Source organism: Hemitrygon akajei, chromosome 6 (genome assembly GCF_048418815.1).
Source record: "Hemitrygon akajei chromosome 6, sHemAka1.3, whole genome shotgun sequence".
In the NCBI taxonomy this organism is placed as follows: domain Eukaryota; kingdom Metazoa; phylum Chordata; class Chondrichthyes; order Myliobatiformes; family Dasyatidae; genus Hemitrygon; species Hemitrygon akajei.
The window spans coordinates 99,651,154-99,676,716 of NC_133129.1; the positions used below are offsets into that span (position 1 = coordinate 99,651,154).

Sequence of the window (25,563 nt, forward strand, 5' to 3'; positions counted from 1 at the left end):
TCTACTCAGCACCGTTTCCTTCCTAATGTCAATCTGTTTCATTTCCTCTGTTACCCTATGTCCTTGGCCCTCCATACATCTGGGAGATTGCTTGTGTCTTCCTTAGTGAAAACAGATCTAAAGTACTCATTAAATTCTTCTGCCATTTCTCTGTTTCCCATAACAATTTCACCCAATTCATTCTTCAAGGGCCCAACATTGTTCTTACCTATCTTCTTTCTCTTCACATACCTATAAAAGCTTTTGCTATCTTCCTTTATATTCCTGGCTAGCTTGCGTTCGTACCCCATTTTTTCTCCCCGTATTGCCTTTTTAGTTAAGTTCTGTTGTTCCTTAAAAACTTCCCAATCATCTGTCCTCCCACTCACCTTAGCTCTGTCATACTTCCTTTTTTTTAATGCTATGCAATCTCTGACTTCCTTCGTCAACCACTGTGGCCCCTTTCCCCCCTTTGAATCCTTCCTTCTCTGGGAAGTTCCCAGTTTCCTCTAATTCCCTAGTTTCCCTAGTTTCCTCTAATTTCCTTTGATTGTGCCATGGTTCTGACCATTAATTTCCCAATTGCTTCTAATTCTGTTTGATGATGGCACACCTGGTTTCCATCAGGACCTGCAACATAAGAACCCCAGCGTTACAGTTGGTCCTTTTCCTGTGTAATAACTAATGTTTCCCGACCGCTTAGAAACATTTGTTCTAAGTTTAGCTCCAGTTTCAAGGTTTAATCTATGAGACTCTGTCTCTCTGAGTCAAGGCTCCGTGTCAAGATCCCTCCGGTTTGCTGTTCGGTGTTTACACCCGTGTAAGCATCCTAACTCAATCTCCATGCCTGTGTCCTGCACTTGGATTTGTCTCATTCATTGCATTCCATTGCACCAGAATGATCTGACCACCATGAACCCAGTGGACATCAATACCCTGCAACAGGCCCTCATCATCCAGGGCTCCCTACTGGGTCTGTACAATCAAATTCTCCGGGAGGTCATGGCGAACCTCTGTTCCCTGTCCGCTAACGTAACAAAGATCAGTGACCAGGTGGACCGTGTATCCACTCCTGGAACTCTGTCTAACCAGTCCAGACGGTCTGTAGTGGCAACCCCCTACGTGTGAGCAACACCCCCGCCAAGAGAGCTGCGCGTACCTGAACCAGAACACTACGCTGGGGATTTAGGGAAGTGCCAGGCCTTCCTTCTACACTGCTCCTTGGTGTTTGATCAGCAGTCATCCACGTACTCCATGGACAAGTCAACGATAGTTTATATCATGGGGTTGTTGCGGGGAAGTGCCTTAGCGTGGGCTACAACTGTCTGGAATAATCAACCGGAGATCTGCTCTTCTTTCCCCACCTTTATCATGGAAATGAGAAAGATCTTTGACCACCCCGTCCATGGTAAAGATGCCGCTAAGTGTTTAATGTCTCTCCGTCAGGGCTCACACAGTGTTGCTGGATATTCTGTGGAGTTCCGGACGTTAGCGGCCGATTCGGGCTGGAATGATGAGGCACTCCAAGGGGTATTTCAGAATGGTCTCGGCGACATGGTGAAAGACGAGTTGGCGGCAAGGGATAAAACTGACAGCCCGGATTCACTGATCTCTCTAGCCACCAGGTTGGACAATTGTCTTTGAGAACGCCAATGGGAGAGAACTGGTCATCCACCACCTTTGGTCACTCCACGGCATTCTTTACCGTCTCCCACCAGCACAAGCCTCTCTTCTCCCACTCCTAGAATAGCTCCCAGCCCGGCCGTTTCCACCACCCCAGGAGGGGAACCAATGCAGCTGCGACTGAACTGTCTTTCTCCCACAGAGCGACTCCGGAGATTAAGAGCAGGAAAGTGTCTCTATTGCGGTCAGTCTGGCCACTTCCATGCAACCTGTTCCCTTCAGCCAAAAGGGAACCAGTAGAAAGGGTGAGCCAGACAACATTCCCTTCTGTCCCCCAAACCTGGACACAGATCCAAGTTACTTTAAGTTACATCCAACAGTCCCTGCCTCTGTCCGCTCTAGTGGACTCTGGCGCTTTGGGAAACCTGTTGGATGGAAACATAGCCTCCTGGGCCAGAATTCCTCGAGAGTCGTTGAGTACCCCTCTGGAAGCCCGGGCACTGGATGGTAGACTACAGGTCTGAGTCACTCACTGCACACCTCCCCGTCTCTTATCCTCTCTGGGAACCAATGGAAACAGGTACAATTTAACCTGATTTCCTCTCCTCAAGCTCCTATAGTTCTTGGGTACCCCATGTCAAGCCGCCATAATCCCCATATTGACTGGTCCACTGGGAAGATAGTCAACTGGAGCCCGTTCTGTCACTCCACTTGTCTGCAGTCGGCTCTTTCCCCTGTGAAAGTCACCGCAACCTCGTCTGCCTCTGAAACCCCTGACTTATCCAAAGTTCCAGCAGAATATCACGACCTGGGACAGGTGTTCAGTAAACAACAGGCCCTTTTCCTGCCACAACACTGACCTTGTGATTGTGCTATTGAACTTCTCCCCAAAGCCCCTCTACCCACCAGTCAGCTGTATAACTTGTCCTGGCCAGAAAAGCAAGCAATGGAGCCTTACCTCAATGACTCACTCACGGTGGGTATTATCCGACCCTCATTCTCCCCTATTGGCGCAGATTTCTCCTTTGTGGGGAAGAAGGATGACTCACTGCACCCCTACATTGATTACCGAGCCCTAAATAGCCATAAAGAACAAACATCCACTACCCCTTCTCAACTCTGCTTTCGAACCACTTCACAGAGCCACCATCTTCTCTAAGTTGGACCTACGAAGTGCCTACCATCTGGTCAGAATAAGGGAGGGAGATCAGTGGAGAACAGCTTTTAACACCCTTCTTGATCACTTTGAATACCTGGTCATGCCATTCAGTCTCACCAATGCACCTGCCATCTTCCAAGCCCTAATAAATGATGTCCTTAGAGATTTTATTAACCGTTTCATGTTTGTTTATTTGGATGCATCTTAATCTTCTCCAGCAATCTTCAGGAACACACCCACCATGTCCATCAGGTTCTACAGAGGCTTTGGGAGAACAAACTAATTGTAAAAGCTGAGAAGTACGAGTTACACATTCCTTCAGCCAGCTTCTTAGGGTACATCATTGAGAGCGGGCGATGAATGAAATAAAATGAAATGAAATTACAACCTAGGGAACTGGGAGATACTGGCTGTCAAACTGGCTTTGGAGGAGTGGAGGCACTGGCTGGAGGGAGCGGAACATCCATTCATCATCTGGACCGATCACAAGAACCTCGCATACATCCAAACCGCCAAACGCCTGAATTCCTGCCAAGCCTGTTGGGCATTATTTTTTGGCCAGTTCAGATTCACACTCACCTATCATCCGGGGTCCAAGAACAGGAAGCCTGATGCTCTCTCCCTTCAATAAGTCTCCGAGGAGGGCCTTCCCAACCGCAGACCATCCTTCCACCATCCTGTGTAGTGGCTGTCCTCACCTGGGAGATCAAATCCATAGTCAAAGTGGGGGAACTCTTCTTGTTTCTGTCATGGTCGGGTCCGTTGACTACTCATTTCAGTGAATTTCCTTTTCCCCATGTTCCACCGGGCTCCTTGATTAGGGTACCTGATCTTCATCTAGACTGGTGCCATAAAAACTCCAGCCTACATCTACTCAGAGCTGGTTCGTCACCTCAGCAGTGTGGCTATGCATCTTTCCGAGCCAACAAGAATAAGGAACCGTCTCCCAAGCCACCAACAATAAGGGACCGTCCTCCGAACCACCAAGAATAAGGGACCTACAAGATTATGAGAGGCATAGATAGGGTGGATAGTCAGTACCTGTTTCCCAGGGCACCAATAGCAAACTCCAGGGGGCATATGTACAAAATTAAGGGAGGGAAGTTTAGGGGAGACATCAGGGGTAAGTTTTTTACACAAAGGGTTGTGAGTGCCTGGAATGACTTGGCAGGGATGGTGGTGGAGGCTAAAACATTAGGGGTATTTAAGAACCTCTTGGACAGGCACATGGATGAAAAAAATGGAGGGTTATGGGGTAATGTGGGTTTAGTACTTTTTTTTAAGGATCATATGGGTCAGCACAACATGGAGGGCTAAAGGGCCTGTACTGTGCTGTAGTGTTCTATGGTTCTGTGGACCGTCTTCATGAGCTTCTCCATGTAAAGATTCCTCCTGTTTGTATTTTGTCATCTTCTGTTCGACTGAGTAGTGCAGACCGTTCACTGCTGCTCCAAGCCGCGATACGAATTGTCTGTTGTTGCTTGCTTTTGACATCTTGTGTCCAGCTGAGTGTCGCCAGGCATTTTGCCGCCACTCTGAGCCGAGATGTGAGTGGTCAGTCATTTTGATTTGTCAAGTCCGAGTCCCAGTCCAAGTCAAGGCTCCGGTTCTGAGTTCTAAATCCAAGCCAAGCTTCGAGTCCCAGCTCCGAGTCCAAGTCAAGTCCAAATCCGTCTCCATGTCAGGTCTCCATGCTTGTGTCCTGCATTTGGGTCGGCCTCCCACTTTCCTCAGTCGCCCATTGCAACAGTTTTGCCTGCCATCCCGGGATTGATCGGACTCTGTCCCTTCTGAAGAGACATTTCTGGTGGCCCTTCATGGACATTGACATCTGTTCCCTTGTCTCTGCCTGTTCTGTTTGTGCCCGTGGAAAAGCTGGATTGCTTCGTCCCCTACCTGTCCCTAATGGTCTCACATTGTGCTGGATTTCATTACTGGACTACCCCCTTCACACAAGACCACTGCTGTACTCACCATGGTGGATCGTTTCTCCAAAGCTGTGCATTTCCTAGCCCTTCCCAAACTCCCTAAAGCCCGTGAAACAGCCAACCTTCTTCTCTGTCACATTCTTCTGCCTTCACTGGATTCCCTCTGACATTATTTCTGACTGGGTCCCCAATTCGTCTCTCAAGTCTGGAGATCTTTTTGTCAAGCCCTTGGAGCCTCAGTAAGTCTGTCGCCTGGCTTTTATCCACAGACAAACGGGCAAATGGAGCGAGCTAACCAGGATTTGGAAGCAGCACTGCTCTGCATAACTGCCAACAAACCATCTGCCTGGAGCACCCGCTTCTCTTGGGCAGAGTATGCCCACAGCTCCCTGGTCAGCACTGCCACCGGAATGTCTCCCTTTCAACGCTCCCTCGGTTACCAACCCCTTTTGTTGTCCACACATGAAGATGATATTGCTGTTCCTTCTGTTCAGGCCCATCTCCACCGGTGCTACAAGGTCTGGAAAGACACACGTGCGGCCCTGCTCCGCTCAGCCAACCGCAACCGGAGGATTGCCGATCGCCATTGGATCCCTGCACCTGATTATCGGCCTGGGCAGAAGGTTTGGCTCTCTTCTAAAGACATCCCCCTCAAGAATAAACTCAAGAAACTTGCCGCTCGCTACCTGGGACCATTTGAGATTGAGAATATTATCAACCCCTCAGTGGTCACACTCAAACTGCCCAAAACCTCTGCATATTCATCCTACGTTCCACGTCTCCCAATTGAAACCGGTATCTGTCAGCCCTTTGTGCCCTCCTGCCGAACCCCCTCCACCCACCCAGATCATCGATGACCACCCAGCGTACACCGTCTGGTGATTACTAGATGTGCACCGCCGAGACAGGGGTCTCCAGTACCTGGTTGATTGGGAGGGATGTGACCCGGAGGAACACTCCTGGATTCCCCGTTCCTTCATGCTGGACCCTTCCCTCATCCATGATTTCCATTGAGACAATCAGGACAAGCCTGGTGGTTCACCTGAAGGCTTCTGTTGAGGGAGTGTACTGCCACGGTCCTGATCATTTATTCCCTAATTTCCTTTGTTTGCGCCATGGTTCTGACCGTTAATTTCCCAATTGCTCCTAATTCTGTTTGATGATGGCACACCTGGTTTCCATCAGGACCTGCAGCATAAGAACCCCAGCGTTACAGTTGCCAGATCGTTGGTCTTTTTCCTGTGTGATAACTAACATTTCCCAACCGCTTAGAAACGTTTGTTTAAGTTTAGCTCCAGTTTCAAGTTTTACCTATGTGACTTTGTTTCTCTGAGTCAAGGCTCCGTGTCAAGTCTTTGAGTCAAGGCCCCATGTCCAGGCTCCATATCAAGGCTCCGTGTCAAGATCCCTCCTGCTTGCTGTTCAGCGTTTACGCCCGTGTAAGCATCCTAACTCAATCTCCGTGCCTGTGTCCTGCACTTGGGTTCGTCTCATTCACCACGTTCCATTGCAGCAAGATGATAGTTTCCAGAAGTTTGTTTGGAAGGCAAGAATAAGATATATAGCTTATGGTTACAACTGTTTTATTGGATGTTCCTAACAAAGAAATAACAGTAAAGGACTGCTAGCAAGTAACTAACAGCAGCAGATAACCAACTCTAACTGTAACCAACTCACTGTAATAAAGTCTTAAGACCGTAAGACACAGGAGCAGAATTAGGCAATTTGGCCATCAGGTCTGCTCAGCCAGTTTGTCATGGCTGATCCATTTTTCCTCTCAGCTCTAATCTCCTGCCTTCTCACCATATCCCTTTGTGCTCTGAGCAACCAAGAATCTATCAACCTCTGCCTTAAATATACCCAATGACTTGGCCTTCACAGCTGCCCGTGGCAACAAATTCAACACTCTCTGGCTAAAGACATTGTATTCCAATTGCCACTTCTTTGCCCTTCTGTAGACTCTCTACTTCCTCAAAACTATCTGCCCCTCCACCTACTTTCATATTGTCTGCAAGCTTTGCAACAAAGCCTTCAATTCCATCATCCAAATCACTGACGTATGAAAAAATGTGCTGGTCACGGTTTGTCCCAATTAACCAGAATCCACTGTATATTATTTTTCATAAAAATCTGCTGTCCGTCAATTTTCATGTTAGTACATGAAATAAAATAAATCTGAAGGTAACATATACTAAATACAGTTTGATAATAAATTTACTTTGAACTTTGGTAAGTGAAACCAGGTAAGGGAGTGATCATGGGCAAACACAGTCAGTCAGGAGGGGATAAAATTCTCAGTCTACATCTGTTCTGAGAATTGCAAAACAATTTATTTTATGACATGACCCAGTACTTCAAGACTACAAAATGCTTTGACAACTGTCATATGTTAAAGGATGGGGAGAGCTGTGCTCAATTATAAAATAACAATGAAATACAAAATGGTGCTCAGGTATTAAAAAGGAAAGCAATGTCCAGCGAAGGGTGTTCGTATTGTGTAAACCTCCCACTGGATACTGGAAGCTGCAGTGAACATAGTTCTATTTCTTATCCGCATCATTTTCTGGGGTAATAACTACCTTATTGAATTATGGGCTTGGCGTAAGATTTACATAACTCCAAGATGCAAAGGTGACAGTCGTCAGCGATTATAGACTTTGGCACAATTTAGTTTCTGTTTCACCATTTCCACTGCAGCAGACAATTGGTCACCAGAGTTCTGAATTGTGCCTCGTTTTTTATTGAAGACACTTATGAAAGAGAAAAGCTAAAGTTCCAATTTTAGTCCTCTTTGTTTCCTTCAGGATTGGTTTTGCTTCAGAATTTAAAATGAAAAGAGGAATATGCGAGATAAACACTATATATTACTGCTGTCTCTATTTTGCTACAGTCTTAGGTAAGTTTCAATATAATCTATATTCTAAAATTATTTTTGTGAGATTTGCATTTGTATTTATCTGAAACCTCTGATAGACATTGTTGCCAATTTGAATGGGATGCACGAGTTTCAGGTGCTGTGTGAAGAGGATAGATAAACCTTGGATATACAGAAAGCTGGAGCAAAAGTTCGCTTCTCCCCAGTCAAGCAAACAATACAAAGAAGCCGATTGACTGAATAATAAATACAGGATGGAGCTGATAAATCAAACTGCTTGTCTCTTTCACTATTTCAGTCTGGAAACCATTTTTATTTTCATCTGTTAAAAAGAACCCTGTCAATTATGTGGTGATTCAGTTGTGGGTTTTCTGATCACAATGCATTCTAACCAATCAAAATAGGAAGGGGGTTAGCTAATTCTTTTATACTGTAGCTAAATGAAAACCTGAAGTCAGGTTCATAGCAAGAGACTGACTGAAATACCTTAATAATGTTACACTGGATGGATAAGATGAAAATTGATCTCAACGTTTCTTTTTTTTTTGTAATTTATTTTTTTATTGAAGTTCATCATCAAACAAATATTTCCATAAGATGTTTTTCAGACATTGTACATATATATCATATAATCACATATATCACAAATCTCCACAAAGTATTTATCTGAGGTATACACTTATAGAAAAGAGTGGAAAGAAAAAACAAGCAAAAGTAAAGAACTATGTACAAGTAGGGAGTGATTTTTTTTACAACTAATTCATTGATTTGTGAGAATAAAATCAGGCCTATGAGGCATTATGTAGTTAAACCATTTTTCCCAGTATGAATCAAATTGTTCCAGCTCATGATTAACAGACGCTGTTATCTTCTCCATTTTGTAAATGTCATTGTAATTTCCATCCATGTATTTAAAGTTGGGCTCTCCTGTGATAACCATTTCCTAGTAAGAGTCTTTTTATCAGCCACCAACAGTATATTCATTAAATATTTATCTCTTTTCAACCATTCTTGAGGTATATATCCAAAATATATGGTCTAACTCGCTAAGGATATTTCATATTTAAAGATGTCTTGTAGGGCATTGTGTATCCCCCTCCAATAGTTTTTGATAACAGGGCAGTCCCAAAAAATATGATAATAATTTGCATTTTGATTTCCACAATTTCTCCAGCAAACAGGGAGGTTACTATCATAATGGGATTTCTGAGAGGGTGTAATAAAATATCTTATTGTAGTGGTGTGCTACACACAGCGCTGCAATAAATGACAGAATTCGGTGAGCTGCAGTTGTAAAAAAAATTTATTCAAACTTCGCAGCCTCGCTTTAAAGCCTTCCTGTTCCCGCCCTCTCCGGGCAGGAATACTGTAGGGGGCGCGTATTCACAGTCCCGTCCCGCGCGCGGGCTTTTCCCCTTGCTGGTGAAGCAGACTTGGCGCCCTCTTTGTGACCTGCCTCTATGCCGACGCGCGCCACTTTGTGAGCCGGTTCGAGTGCGCTGGGAAGTGGGTCGCCACATAACCGCCCCCCCCCAGAACTGGCGATACACCCCCCAATGTCCGCAGTCTGGATCAGCCTCTGTTTGGGAGGTCTGCCTCTGCGCCGCGGTGCCGGAATCTCGACTGGCTGCGCCACGTCCACATGGGCCGGTTTGAGTCGGTCCACTGTGAAAACTTCCTCTCTCCCCCCAACGTCCAGCACGAACGTGGACCCGTTGTTTCAGATCACCGTAAACGGCCCCTCGTAGGGCCACTGTAGCAGTGCCCGATGTCCGCCTCGTCATACAAAAACGAACTTACAGTTTTGCAGGTCTTTGGGTACACAGGTCGGGTTCTGCCCATGCTGCGAAGTGGGTATGGGGGCCAGGTTACCGAGCCTCTCACGTAGTCTGCCCAGGACTGCTGCGGGTTCTTCCTCTTGCCCCCTTGGGGCTGGTATGAACTCCCCGGGAACGACCAGGGGTGCGCCGTACACCAACTCGGCCGACGAGGCATGCAGATCGTCATTGGGCGCCGTGCGGATGCCGAGCAGGACCCAGGGAAGCTCGTCCACCCAGTTAGGTCCTCTCAGGCGGGCCATGAGAGCCGACTTCAGGTGATGGTGGAAACGCTCCACTAGTCCGTTCGACTGTGGGTGGTAGGCAGTTGTGTGGTGCAGCTGTGTCCCCAAAAGGCTGGCCATAGCTGACCACAGGCTGGAGGTGAACTGGGCGCCTCTGTTGGAGGTAATGTGGGCTGGTATCCCAAAGCGAGATACTCAGGTGGCGATCAGTGACCGGGCGCAAGATTCGGAGGTGGTGTTGGTGAGCGGGACCGCCTCTGGCCATCTTGTGAACTGGTCCACGATAGTCAGGAGGTGCCACACTCCTCGCGACACTGGCAGGGGGCCCACGATATCCACATGAATGTGGTCGAAACGCTGGCGGGTGGGTTGGAACTGCTGCGGCGGAGCTTTGGTGTGCCGCTGCACCTTAGCTGTTTGGCAGTGCATGCACGTTCTGGCCCATTCACTGACCTGCTTGCGGAGTCCGTGCCAAACGAACCTGTTGGCTACCATCCGGACGGTTGTCCTGATGGAGGGGTGTGCTAAGTTGTGAATGGAGTTGAAAATGCGCTGCCGCCAGGCTGCCGGGACGACGGGACGGGGTTGGCCGGTGGTGACGTCACAGAGTAGGGTCCTCTCACCTGGGCCTACGGGGAGGTCCTGGAGCTGCAAACTGGAGACCGCAGTTCTGTAACTAGGGATCTCCTCATCTGCCTGCTGCGCCTCCGCCAGTGCTTCATAGTCTACCCCCTGGGACAGGGCTTGGATGTTAGGGCGGAAGAGGGCGTCCGCCACGACATTGTCCTTTCTCGAGACATGCCGGACATCCGTCGTGTATTTGGAGATGTAGGACAGATGTCGCTGCTGGCGGGACGACCAGGGGTCAGATGCCTTCGTGAACATGAAGGTAAGCGGCTTGTGGTCCGTGAACGCGGTGAAGGGCCTACCTTCTAAGAAGTACCTGAAATGCCGGATTGCCAGGTATAGCGCCAACAGTTCCCAGTCGAAAGCACTGTATTTGAGCTCGGGTGGTCGCAGGTGTTTGCTGAAAAACACCAGGGGTTGCCAGCGACCCTCAATGAGTTGTACCAGCACCCCACCGACTGCCGTGTCGGATGCGTCCACTGTGAGGGCGGTAGGGACGTCCGTTCTGGGGTGCACTAGCATCGCGGCGTTTGCTAAGGCTTCTTTGGTTTTAATGAAAGCGGCGGCGGACTCCTCGTCCCAGGTAATGTCCTTGCCCTTACCCGACATCTGGGCGAACAGGGGGCGCATAATTCGGGCAGCTGAAGGGAGGAAGCGGTGGTAGAAATTCGCCATACCCACGAATTCCTGAAGGCCTTTGATTGTGTTGGGTCGGGGGAAATGGCGGACTGCGTCTACCTTAGCGGGCAGAGGGGTTGCCCCGTCTTTAGTAATCCTGTGGCCCAGGAAGTCGATGGTGTTGAGCCCGAACTGGCATTTGGTCGGGTTGATTGTCAGGCCGTAATCACTCAGTCGGGCGTAGAGTTGACGGAGGTGGGACAGATGCTCCTGACGACTGCTGCTGGCTATGAGGATGTCATCCAAATAGATGAAAGCGAAGTCCAGGTCACGTCCCACCAGCGTCCATTAACCGCTGAAATGTCTGTGCGGCATTCTTTAGGCCGAACGGCATGCGGAGGAACTCGAAAAGGCTGAAAGGGGTGATGAGTGCCGTTTTGGGGACGTCGTCCAGATGCATCGGGATTTGATGGTATCCCCGGACAAGGTCTACCTTGGAGAAGATCCATGCTCCGTGCAGGTTTGCTGCAAAGCCCTGAATGTGCGGCACAGGGTAGCGGTCTGGTGTTGTAGCCTCGTTCAGCCTGCGGTAGTCACCGCACGGTCTCCAGTCCCCTGTCGCTTCGGGCACCATGTGCAGGGGGGAGGCCCATGGGCTGTCGAACCGCCGTATGATCCCCAATTCCTCCATCCTCTTGAACCCCTCCTTCGCCAGTCGCAGCTTGTCCGGGGGAAGCCTTCGAGCACGGGTGTGGAGGGGTGGTCCTTGTGTCGGGATGTGGTGCTGTACTCCGTGTCTGGGCATGGCTGCCGTGAACTGCGGTGCCAGAATCGATGGAAAGTCCGCCAGGGTTCTGGTGAAGTCATTGTCGGACAGCGTGATGGAGTCCAGGTGTGGGGCTGGCAACTGGGCTTCACCCAGGGAGAACGTTTGAAAGGTCTCGGCGTGGACCAGTCTCTTCCTGGGCAGGTCGACCAGTAGGCTGTGAGCTCGCAAAAAATCCACTCCCAGGAGCAGTTGGGCTACGGCGGCCAGTGTGAAGTCCCACGTGAACCAGCTGGAGCCAAACTGTAGCTGCACTGTGCGGGTGCCATAGGTCCTTACTGTGCTGCCGTTCGCGGCCCTCAGGGTAGGACCCGGTGCCCTGTTGCGGGTGTCGTAACTCGTCGGAGGTAAGATGCTGATCTCGGCTCTGGTGTCGACCAAAAAGCGGCGTCCCGACTGCTTGTCCCAGACATACAGGAGGCTATCCTGATGGCCAGCCGCCGTAGCCATCAGCGACGGCTGGCCCTGGCATTTCCCGGGAACTTGCAGGGTGGGCTACAGCGGCGGGCTTCTGCGCCCCACCGCTGGTGGTAGAAGCACCATTGTTCATTGGTCTCCTCACCCCTCCCTCTGGGGCTAGTGGGCTCTGCTGCCGGGCCTGGTCTGGTCTGCTGCTGGGAGCGTGGCTTGGTGATCTGTGCGACAGACGCCCCACTCTCCTTCTTGGCTTTCCACAGCACGTCCGCCCAGGCCGCCACCCTCCGGGGGCCCCTGGGACAGGGCTTGGATGTTAGGGCGGAAGAGGGCGTCCGCCACGACATTGTCCTTTCTCGAGACATGCCGGACATCCGTCGTGTATTCGGAGATGTAGGACAGATGTCGCTGCTGGCGGGACGACCAGGGGTCGGATGCCTTCGTGAACATGAAGGTAAGCGGCTTGTGGTCCGTGAACGCGGTAAAGGGCCTACCTTCTAAGAAGTACCTGAAATGCCGGATTGCCAGGTATAGCGCCAACAGTTCCCGGTCGAAAGCACTGTATTTGAGCTCGGGTGGTCGCAGGTGTTTGCTGAAAAACACCAGGGGTTGCCAGTGACCCTCAATGAGTTGTACCAGCACCCCACCGACTGCCGTGTCGGATGCGTCCACTGTGAGGGCGGTAGGGACGTCCGTTCTGGGGTGCACTAGCATCGCGGCGTTTGCTAAGGCTTCTTTGGTTTTAATGAAAGCGGCGGTGGACTCCTCGTCCCAGGTAATGTCCTTGCCCTTACCCGACATCTGGGCGAACAGGGGGCGCATGATTCGGGCAGCTGAAGGGAGGAAGCGGTGGTAGAAATTCGCCATACCCACGAATTCCTGAAGGCCTTTGATTGTGTTGGGTCGGGGGAAATGGCGGACTGCGTCTACCTTAGCGGGCAGAGGGGTTGCCCCATCTTTAGTAATCCTGTGGCCCAGGAAGTCGATGGTGTTGAGCCCGAACTGGCATTTGGTCGGGTTGATTGTCAGGCCGTAATCACTCAGTCGGGCGTAGAGTTGACGGAGGTGGGACAGATGCTCCTGACGACTGCTGCTGGCTATGAGGATGTCGTCCAAATAGATGAAAGCGAAGTCCAGGTCACGTCCCACCAGCGTCCATTAACCGCTGAAATGCCTGTGCGGCATTCTTTAGGCCGATCGGCATGGGGAGGAACTCGAAAAGGCTGAAAGGGGTGATGAGTGCCGTTTTGGGGACGTCGTCCGGATGTATCGGGATTTGATGGTATCCCCGGACGAGGTCTACCTTGGAAAAGATCCATGCTCCGTGCAGGTTTGCTGCAAAGCCCTGAATGTGCAGCACAGGGTAGCGGTCTGGTGTTGTAGCCTCGTTCAGCCTGCGGTAGTCACCGCACGGTCTCCAGTCCCCTGTCGCTTCGGGCACCATGTGCAGGGGGGAGGCCCATGGGCTGTCGAATCGCCGTATGATCCCCAATTCCTCCATCCTCTTGAACCCCTCCTTCGCCAGTCGCAGCTTGTCCGGGGGAAGCCTTCGAGCACAGGTGTGGAGGGGTGGTCCTTGTGTCGGGATGTGGTGCTGTACGCCGTGTCTGGGCATGGCTGCCGTGAACTGCGGTGCCAGAATCGATGGAAAGTCCGCCAGGGTTCTGGTGAAGTCATTGTCGGACAGCGTGATGGAGTCTAGGTGTGGGGCCGGCAACTGGGCTTCACCCAGGGAGAACGTTTGAAAGGTCTCGGCGTGGACCAGTCTCTTCCTGGGCAGGTCGACCAATAGGCTGTGAGCTCGCAAAAAATCCACTCCCAGGAGCAGTTGGGCTACGGCGGCCAGTGTGAAGTCCCACGTGAACCGGCTGGAGCCAAACTGTAGCTGCACTGTGCGGGTGCCATAGGTCCTTACTGTGCTGCCGTTGGCGGCCCTCAGGGTGGGACCCGGTGCCCTGTTGCGGGTGTCGTAACTCGTCTGAGGTAAGACGCTGATCTCGGCTCCGGTGTCGACCAAAAAGCGGCGTCCCGACTGCTTGTCCCAGACATACAGGAGGCTATCCCGATGGCCAGCCGCCGTAGCCATCAGCGGCGGCTGGCCTTGGCGTTTCCCGGGAACTTGCAGGGTGGGCGACAGCGGCGGGCTTCTGCGCCCCACTGCTGGTGGTAGAAACACCATTGTTCGTTGGTCTCCTCACCCCTGCCTCTGGGGTTAGTGAACTCTGCTGCCGGGCCTGGTCTGGTTTGCTGCTGGGAGCGTGGCCTGGTGATCTGTGCGACAGACGCCCCACTCTCCTTCTTGGCTTTCCACAGCACGTCCGCCCAGGCCGCCACCCTCCGGGGGTCGCTGAAATCCACGTCGGACAGCAGCACGCATATGTCCTCGGGCAGCTGCTCCAGGAACGCCTGCTCAAACATGAGGCAGGGCTTGTGTCCTCCCGCCAGGGACAGCATCTCGTTCATCAAAGCCGACGGCGGCCTGTCTCCCAAACCATCTAGGTGCAGTAAGCGGGCAGCTCGTTCGCACCATGAGAGTCTGAAAGTCCTTATCAGCAAAGCTTTGAATTCTGTGTATTTGCCGTCCTCTGGGGGCGACTGTATGAACTCCTCAACCTGGGCCGCTGTCTCCTGGTCGAGGGAGCTCACCACGTAGTAGTAACGTGTGTTATCTGAGGTTATCTGCCGAATGTGGAATTGGGCTTCTGCTTGCTGGAACCATAGGTGAGGTCGCAGCGTCCAGAAGCTTGGCAGTTTTAACAGAACTGCATGAACAGGTGTGGCGTCGTTCATCTTTGGCCCAAATATGGTTTGGACCGTTGGGGTCACCAGCTGTAGCGGTGTGCTACATGCAGCGCTGCAATAAACGATACGAAGTCGGTGAGCTGCAGTTGCAAAAAAAATTTATTCAAACTTCGCAGCCTCGCTTTAAAGCCTTCCTGTTCCCGCCCTCTCCGGGCAGGAATACTGGGGGGCGCGTATTCACAGTCCCGTCCCGCGTGCGGGCTTTTCCCCTTGCTGGTGAAGCAGACTTGGCGCCCTTTTTGCGACCTGCCTCTATGCCGGCGCGCGCCACTTTGTGAGTCGGTTCGAGTGCGCTGGGAAGTGGGTCACCACATTATCACGTTTTTCCATCGAACCTCCCTCCATTTCTATGAACTGGTAAACTTCCATTGATATCTCCATATTGTTGTCCATTCTTCCTCAGATATAATTATCCCTCCTTCCTTCTCCCATTTTGTTTGAATGTATGAAGTCGAATGTGTTTTAAGATTTGATAACCCCTTATACATGCTTGACATGATTCTACTACCATTATTTGAATTATATGCTTCACTAAAGAGAGCTATCAAGTATGTACTTGTTTCTAACCACTGTGAGTGAAAAGATCCTAAACTGATATAGGAAAAGATCCTAGAAACAGTAGACAGTTTCTAATACTAATAAAAGCTCTCAAACACCCTCTGCTAACTCCTGATCAATTCAAATAACTCCAGACTATAAACATATCTGGAATTCCTCATTCCTTGTCCCATCCTTAAAAACGTCCTCGACAAATATATGAGGTAGGAGAGGGAGTAAACCACTCACTTCTTCATGCCCCTCTCATGTTCAATAAGATCACGTCTAATATAGCTGTGAACTTATCAGCGCATTTCAATCTATTCTCAGCCTTAAAATTCCTCAAAAACTCTGTTTTCATCGTACATCAAGGAAGAGATTTCCAAAGGTTCCCAACTCTAAGAGAATAAATTTTCGCCTCATCTACACCTTAAATCAATAAATCATTTTTTTAAACAGTGACCTCCTACCAATACTTTCTGTAAGATGAAATAACATCTCTACATCTATATATGGAGAAAGGTCAATAATATCATGAAGGATCCCCCCCACCCTGCTCATGGACTGTTTGTTCCACTCCTATCAGGTGGAAGACTATGTAGCATCCACACCAGGACCACCAGACTCAAAAACAGTTACTATCCTCAGACTGTAAGGCTAATCAATACTCCACCCACGAACCCAGCACACCACCACTACTTTATCATTTCCTCTCAAGTTACATTATGTACAGACACTCTTGTACCAAGAGTCATTTTATGTAAATAGAGTGAAAGTATAGAAACTATCTTCTGTGTTTATATCTATTGTGTTGTATTGTTGTTTTATTTATCTTGTTTTTATATACTGCATCAGATCAGGAGTAACAATTATTTCATCTTCCTTTACCCTTGTGTACTGGAAATGATATTAAACATTGCTGAATCATCTAGTCAAGATCTCTCAGAGTACCTACTTACTGCTAAATATCAGCAGACACGAGCCTTGCCTGTCCAACCATTCCTCACTCTTTTCTGGAATTAGTCATGAAACTCTTCTCTGAACATTTTTCCTGAGATAAAGGAGAACCAACACCATCACACACAACAGAGAATAACTTGCATACGTTTACACACAGTTCTCAAAGCCATGAACTTACTGTTACTTTTTGCAATAAATTGCTGTAACTGCAAACAAACCTTTTGCTTATTATGCACAATGACACCCAGGTCTTTCTGGCATTTCAGAATTTAATTTAATGAGCAGTAGCTGAATTTAGCTACAACACTCATCTGAGGCACAAAAGAGTATTGAGAAGTTTGTTTTGAATATTGATTCCTCTCTAATAAAAGAGGACTGCTGAAATTCCATCACTCTGTTAAATGCTGGATTATCAGCACAAAGATTACCAATGCCTTATTAACAATAACAGATAAATATCATAAGACATAGTGACAGACTTAGGTCATTCCGACCATCGAGTCTGCTCCACCATTACATCGTGACTGATTTGTTATTTCTTTCTGAACTTCGTTCTCCTGCCTTCTCTTGTATCTTTAGATGAATTAGGCTCTGGCTCTGAGATTCTTTCAGCTACTTTTAATAAAGAAGCTACATTTATTTACAAAACTTGAAATAATACACAGATAAAGATTCCTCCAAGATTAGTTGTGCCATGTGAAAATGTTAAAAAAAGAAAACCATAAAAACTGTTGCTCTTTTCCTTTGCTTTATTCAAGTGATTGGAGGATTTTCTGACTCTCAACTAAGCGAAACCCAAACAAAGTACAAGACGTACAATGCCGGCATTACCTCAACACAAACACCTGGTGTAGAGTCCAGCACTTCAACCAGAGGGACCAGCACACTGACGAGTGAATCAACCACAGAGGAGTGCGTATGGGTCTGTGTGACAACCAGCAAAACCACCACAACTACAGACACCAGCATAGAAACCACAACGACTACAGGGACCATAACAACAAGAACTACATCGATCACGGTGACAACTACACCAACCACAACATCGACCACAGAGACCAGTACACCGACCAGTACATTGACCACAGAGACCAGTACACCGACCAGCACACCGACCACAGAGACAAGTACATTCACCAGCACATCGACCACAGAGACCAGTACACCAACCAGCACATCAACCACAGAGACCAGTACACCGACCAGCACATCGACCACAGTGACCAGAACACCGACCACAGAGACCAGTACATTCACCAGCACATCGACCACAGAGACCAGTACACCGACCACAGAGACCAGTACACCGACCAGCACATCGAGAACAGAGACCAGCACATCGACCACAGAGACCAGTACACCGACAAGCACAGCGACCACAGAGACCAGTACACCGACCAGTACACCGACCAGCACATCGACCACAGAGACCAGTACACCAACCAGCACATCAACCACAGAGACCAGTACACCAACCAGCACATCGACCACAGAGACCAGTACACCGACCAGCACATCGACCACAGAGACCAATACACCAACCAGCACATCGACCACGGAGACCAGTACACCGACCAGTACATCGACAACGGTGACCAGTACACTGACCAGCACATCGACCACGGAGACCAGTATACCGACCAGCACATCGACCACAGAGACCAGTACACCGACCAGCACATCCACCACAGAGACCAGTACACCGACCAGCACATCAACCACAGAGACCAGTACACCGACCAGCACATCTACCACAGAAACCACTACACCAACCAGCACATCGACCACGGAGACCAGTACACCGACCAGCACATCGACCACAGTGACCAGTACACCAACCAGCACATCCACCACGGAGACCAGTATACCGACCATTCCACCAACCACAGAGACCAGTACATCGACAAGCACATCGACCACAGAGACCAGTACACTGACCAGCACATCTACCACAGTGACCAGTACACCGACCAGCACATCGACCGCAGTGACCAGTACACCGACCAGCACATCGAACATCGAGACCAGTACACCGACCAGCACATCGACCACAGTGACCAGCACATCGACCACAGAGACCAGTACACCGACCAGCACATCGACCACAGAGACCAGTACACTGACCAGCACATCGACCATCGAGACCAGTGCACTGACCAGCACGTCGACCACAGAGAGCAGAACACCGACAAGCACATCAACCACGGAGACCAGTATACCGACCAGCACATCAACCACAGAGACAAGTACACCGACCAGCACATCGACCACAGAGACCAGTACATCGACCAGCACATCGACTACAGAGACCAGTACACCGACCAGCACATCAACCACAGAGACCAGTACACCGACCACAGAGACAAGAACACCAACCAGCACATCGACTACAGAGACCAGTACACCGACCAGCACATCAACCACGGAGACCAGTACACAGACCAGCACATCCACCACAGAGACCAGTACACCGACCAGCACATCTTCCACAGTGACCAGTACACCGACCAGCACATCGACCACAGTGACCCCTACACCAACCAGCACATCCACCACAGAGACCAGTACACCAACCATCACATCGACCACAGAGACCAGTACACCGAACAGCACATCGACCACAGAGACCAACAAACTGACCAGCACATCAACCACAGAGACCAGTACACCGACCAGCACATCCACCACAGAGACCAGTACACCGACCAGCACCTCAACCACAGAGACCAGTACACCAACCAGCACATCTACCACAGAGACCAGTACACCGACCAGCACATCCACCACAGAGACCAGTACACCGACCAGCACATCTACCACAGAGACCAGTACACCGACCAGCACATCCACCACAGAGACCAGTACACCAACCAGCAAATCCACCACAGAGACCAGTACACCAACCATCACATCGACCACAGAGACCAGTACACCTACCAGCACATCGACCACAGAGACCAGTACACAGACCACCACATCGACCACAGAGACCAGTACACCGACCAGCACATCCACCACAGAGACCAGTACACCGACCAGCACATCGACCACAGTGACCAGTACACCAACAAGCACATCCACCACAGAGACCAGTACACCAACCATCACATCGACCACAGAGACCAGTACACCGACCAGCACATTGACCACAGAGACCAGTACACCGACCAGCACATCAACCACAGAGACCAGTACACCGACCAGCACATCTACCACCGAGACCAGTACACCAACCAGCACATCCACCACAGAAACCAGTACACCGACCAGCACATCTACCACAGAGACCAGTACACCGACCAGCACATCCACCACAGAGACCACTACACCAACCAGCACATCGACCACGAAGACCGGTACACCGACCACAGAGACCAATACACCAACCAGCACATCGACCACGGAGACCAGTATACCGACCAGTACATCTACCACAGAGACCAGTACACCGACCAGCACATCTACCACAGTGACCAGTACACCGACCAGCACATCGACCACAGTGACCAGTACACCAACCAGCACATCCACCACAGAGACCAGTACACCAACCATTACATCGACCACAGAGACCAGTACACCGACCAGCACATTGACCACAGTGACCAGTACACCGACCAGCACATCAACCACAGAGACCAGTACACCGACCAGCACATCTACCACCGAGACCAGTACACCAACCAGCACATCCACCACCGAGACCAGTACACCGACCAGCACATCGACCACAGAGACCAGTACACCGACCAGCACATCCACCACAGAGACCAGTACACCGACCAGCACATCCACCACAGAGACCATTACACCAACCAGCACATCGACCACGAAGACCAGTACACCGACCAGCACATCTACCACAGAGACCAGTACACCGACCAGCACATCCACCACAGAGACCATTACACCAACCAGCACATCGACCACGAAGACCAGTACACCGACCAGCACATCAACCACAGAGACCAGTACACCGACCAGCACATCTACCACCGAGACCAGTACACCAACCAGCACATCCACCACAGAGACCAGTACACTGACCAGCACATCCACCACAGAGACCACTACACCGACCAGCACTTCGACCACAGAGACCAGTATACCGACCAGCACATCAACCACAGAGACCAGTACACCGACCAGCACATCCACCACAGAGACCACTACACCGACCAGCACATCGACCACAGAGACCAGTACACCGACCAGCACATCAACCACGGAGACCAGTACACTGACCAGCACATCTACCACCGAGACCAGTACACCAACCAGCACATCCACCACCGAGACCAGTACACCGACCAGCACATCTACCACAGAGACCAGTACACCGACCAGCACATCCACCACAGGGACCACTACACCAACCAGCACTTCGACCACGAAGACCAGTACACCAACCAGCACATCTACCACAGAGACCAGTACACCAACCAGCACATCGACTACAGAGACCAGTACACCAACCAGCACATCGACCACAGAGACCAGTACACCGACCATCACATCGACCACAGTGACCAGTACACCGATCAGCACATCGACCACAGTGACCAGTACACCGACCAGTACATCGACCACAGAGACCAGAACACCGACCACAGAGACCAGTACACCGACCAGCACATCGACCACAGAGACCAGTACACAGACCACAGAGACTAGTACACAGACCACTGAGACCAGTACACCGACCACAGAGACCAGACCACCGACCACAGAGACCAGTACACCGACCAGTACATCGACCACAGAGACTAGAACACCGACCACAGAGACCAGTACACCGACCAGCACATCGACCACAGAGACCAGTACACAGACCACAGAGACTAGTACACAGACCACTGAGACCAGTACACCGACCAGCACATCGACCACAGAGTCCAGTACACAGACCAGCACATCGACCACAGAGACCAGTACACCAACCAGCACATCCACCACAGAGACCAGTACACCAACCATCACATCGACCACAGAGACCAGTACACCAACCAGCACATCGACCACAGAGACCAGTACACAGACCAGCACATCCACCACAGAGACCAGTACACCAACCAGCACATCTTCCACAGTGACCAGTACACCGACCAGCACATCGACCACAGTGACCCCTACACCAACCAGCACATCCACCACAGAGACCAGTACACCAACCATCACATCGACCACAGAGACCAGTACACCGACCAGCACATCTACCACCGAGACCAGTACACCAACCAGCACATCCACCACAGAGACCAGTACACTGACCAGCACATCCACCACAGAGACCACTACACCGACCAGCACTTCGACCACAGAGACCAGTATACCGACCAGCACATCAACCACAGAGACCAGTACACCGACCAGCACATCCACCACAGAGACCACTACACCGACCAGCACATCGACCACAGAGACCAGTACACCGACCAGCACATCAACCACGGAGACCAGTACACCGACCAGCACATCTACCACCGAGACCACTACACCAACCAGCACATCCACCACAGAGACCAGTACACCGACCAGTACATCGACCACAGAGACCAGTACACCGACCAGCACATCTACCACCGAGACCAGTTCACCAACCAGCACATCCACCACAGAGACCAGTACACCGACCAGCACATCGACCACAGAGACCAGTACACCGACCAGCACATCAACCACAGAGACCAGTACACCGACCAGCACATTGACCACAGTGACCAGTACACCGACCAGCACATCCACCACAGAGACCAGTACATCGACCAGCACATCGACCACAGTGACCAGTACACCGATCAGCACATCGACCACAGTGACCAGTACACCGACCAGCACATCGACCACAGTGACCAGTACACTGACCAGCACAACGACCACAGAGACCAGTACACCAACCAGCACATCTACCACAGAGACCAGTACACCGACCAGCACATCCACCACAGAGACCAGTACACCAACCAGCACATCGACTACAGAGACCAGTACACCAACCAGCACATCGACCACAGAGACCAGTACACCGATCAGCACATCGACCACAGTGACCAGTACACCGACCAGTACATCGACCACAGAGACCAGAACACCGACCACAGAGACCAGTACACCGACCAGCACATCGACCACAGAGACCAGTACACAGACCACAGAGACTAGTACACAGACCACTGAGACCAGTACACCGACCACAGAGACCAGAACACCGACCACAGAGACCAGTACACCGACCAGTACATCGACCACAGAGACTAGAACACCGACCACAGAGACCAGTACACCGACCAGCACATCGACCACAGAGACCAGTACACAGACCACAGAGACTAGTACACAGACCACTGAGACCAGTACACCGACCAGCACATCGACCACAGAGTCCAGTACACAGACCAGCACATCGACCACAGAGACCAGTACACCGACCAGCACATCCACCACAGAGACCAGTAGACCGACCAGCACATCTACCACAGTGACCAGTACACCGACCAGCGCATCGACCACAGTGACTAGTTCACCAACCAGCATATCCACCACAGAGACCAGTACACCAACCAGCACATCGACCACAGAGACCAGTACACCAACCAGCACATCGACCACAGAGACCAGTACACAGACCAGCACATCCACCACAGAGACCAGTACACCGACCAGCACATCTTCCACAGTGACCAGTACACCGACCAGCACATCGACCACAGTGACCCCTACACCAACCAGCACATCCACCACAGAGACCAGTACACCAACCATCACATCGACCACAGAGACCAGTACACCGAACAGCACATCGACCACAGAGACCAACAAACCGACCAGCACATCAACCACAGAGACCAGTACACCGACCAGCACATCCACCACAGAGACCAGTACACCGACCAGCACATCAACCACAGAGACCAGTACACCAACCTGCACATCTACCACAGAGACCAGTACACCGACCAGCACATCCACCACAGAGACCAGTACACCGACCAGCACATCGACCACAGAGACCAGTACACCGACCAGCACGTCAACCACAGAGACCAGTACACCGACCAGCACATCGACCACAGTGACCAGTACACCGACCAGCACATCAACCACAGAGACCAGTACACCGACTAGCACATCGACCACAGTGACCAGTACACCGATCAGCACATCGACCACAGTGACCCGTACACCGACCAGCACATCGACCACAGTGACCAGTCCACGGACCAGCACATCGACCACAGAGACCAGTACACCAAATAGCACATCTACCACAGAGACCAGTACACCGACCAGCACATCCACCACAGAGACCAGTACACCAACCAGCACATCGACTACAGAGACCAGTACACCAACCAGCACATCGACTACAGAGACCAGTAGACCGACCAGCACATCGACCACTGAGACCAGTACACAGACCACAGAGACTAGTACACCGACCAGCACATCGACCACAGAGACCAGTACACAGACCACAGAGACTAGTACACAGACCACTGAGACCAGTACACCGACCATCACATCGACCACAGAGACCAGTAGACCGACCAGCACATCGACCACTGAGACCAGTACACAGACCACAGAGACTAGTACACCGACCAGCACATCGACCACAGAGACCAGTACACAGACCACAGAGACTAGTACACAGACCACTGAGACCAGTACACCGACCAGCACATCGACCACAGAGTCCAGTACACAGACCAGCACATCGACCACAGTGACCAGTACACCAACCAGCACGTCGACCACAGTGACCAGAACACCGACCATCACATCGATCACAGAGACCAGTACACCGACCAGCACATCAACCACAGAGACCAGTACACCGATCAGCACATCCACCACAGAGACCAGTACACCGATCAGCACATCCACCACAGAGACCAGTACACCGAACAGCACATCAACCACAGTGACCAGTACACTGACCAGCACATCGACCACAGAGACCAGTACACCAGCCAGCACATCTACCACAGAGACCAGTACACAGACCACAGAGACTAGTACACAGACCACTGAGACCAGTACACCGACCAGCACATCGACCACAGTGACCAGAACACCGACCATCACATCGATCACAGAGACCAGTACACCAACCAGCACGTCAACCACGGAGACCAGTACACCAACCAGCACATCGACCACAGTGACCAGTACATCGACCACTGTGACTAGTACACTGACCAGCACATCGACTACTGAGTCAAGTACACTGACCAGTACATCTACCACACTGTCTAGTATACCGACCACAGAGAGCAGTACACTGACCAGCACATCAACTACAGTGACCAGTACACCGACCAGCACATCGACCACGGAGACCAGTACACCGACCAGCACATCCACCACAGAGACCACTACACCAACCAGCACATCCACCACAGAGACCAGTACACCGACCAGCACATCCACCACAGAGACCAGTACACCGATCAGCACATCCACCACAGAGACTAGTACACCGACCAGCACATCCACCACAGAGACCAGTACACCGATCAGCACATCCACCACAGAGACCAGTACACCGACCAGCACATCCACCACAGAGACCAGTACACCGATCAGCACATCCACCACAGAGACCAGTACACCGATCAGCACATCCACCACAGAGACCAGTACACCGACCAGCACATCAACCACAGTGACCAGTACACTGACCAGCACATCGACCTCAGTGACCAGTACACCAACCAGCACATCTACCACAGAGACCAGTACACCAACCATCACATCGACCACAGAGACCAGTACACCAACCAGCACATCTACCACAGAGACCAGTACCCAGACCACAGAGACTAGTACACAGACCACTGAGACCAGTACACCGACCAGCACATCGACCACAGTGACCAGAACACCGACCATCACATCGATCACAGAGACCAGTACACCAACCAGCACGTCGACCACGGAGACCAGTACACCGACCAGCACATCGACCACAGAGACCAGTACACCAACCAGCACATCGACCACAGTGACCAGTACATCGACCACTGTGACTAGTACACTGACCAGCACATCGACTACTGAGTCAAGTACACTGACCAGTACATCTACCACACTGTCTAGTATACCGACCACAGAGAGCAGTATACCGACCACAGTCACCACTACACCGAC

At 51.0% G+C, this 25,563-nt stretch overlaps 1 protein-coding gene across 1 annotated transcript; it reads left to right on the forward strand.

The window, feature by feature from the left end:
- Positions 1 to 891: 891 nt before the first annotated feature.
- LOC140729823 (uncharacterized) lies at positions 892 to 25,454 on the forward strand. The gene is made up of 11 exons (XM_073050035.1): positions 892 to 1,041; positions 1,426 to 1,554; positions 4,959 to 5,484; positions 19,299 to 19,417; positions 19,631 to 19,766; positions 20,376 to 20,987; positions 21,141 to 21,440; positions 21,567 to 22,166; positions 23,154 to 24,209; positions 24,510 to 25,358; positions 25,447 to 25,454. The coding sequence occupies exons 1-11, from the start codon at positions 892 to 894 to the stop codon at positions 25,452 to 25,454; spliced, it is 4,485 nt and encodes a 1,494-aa protein (XP_072906136.1).
- The last annotated feature ends 109 nt before the right edge of the window (positions 25,455 to 25,563 follow it).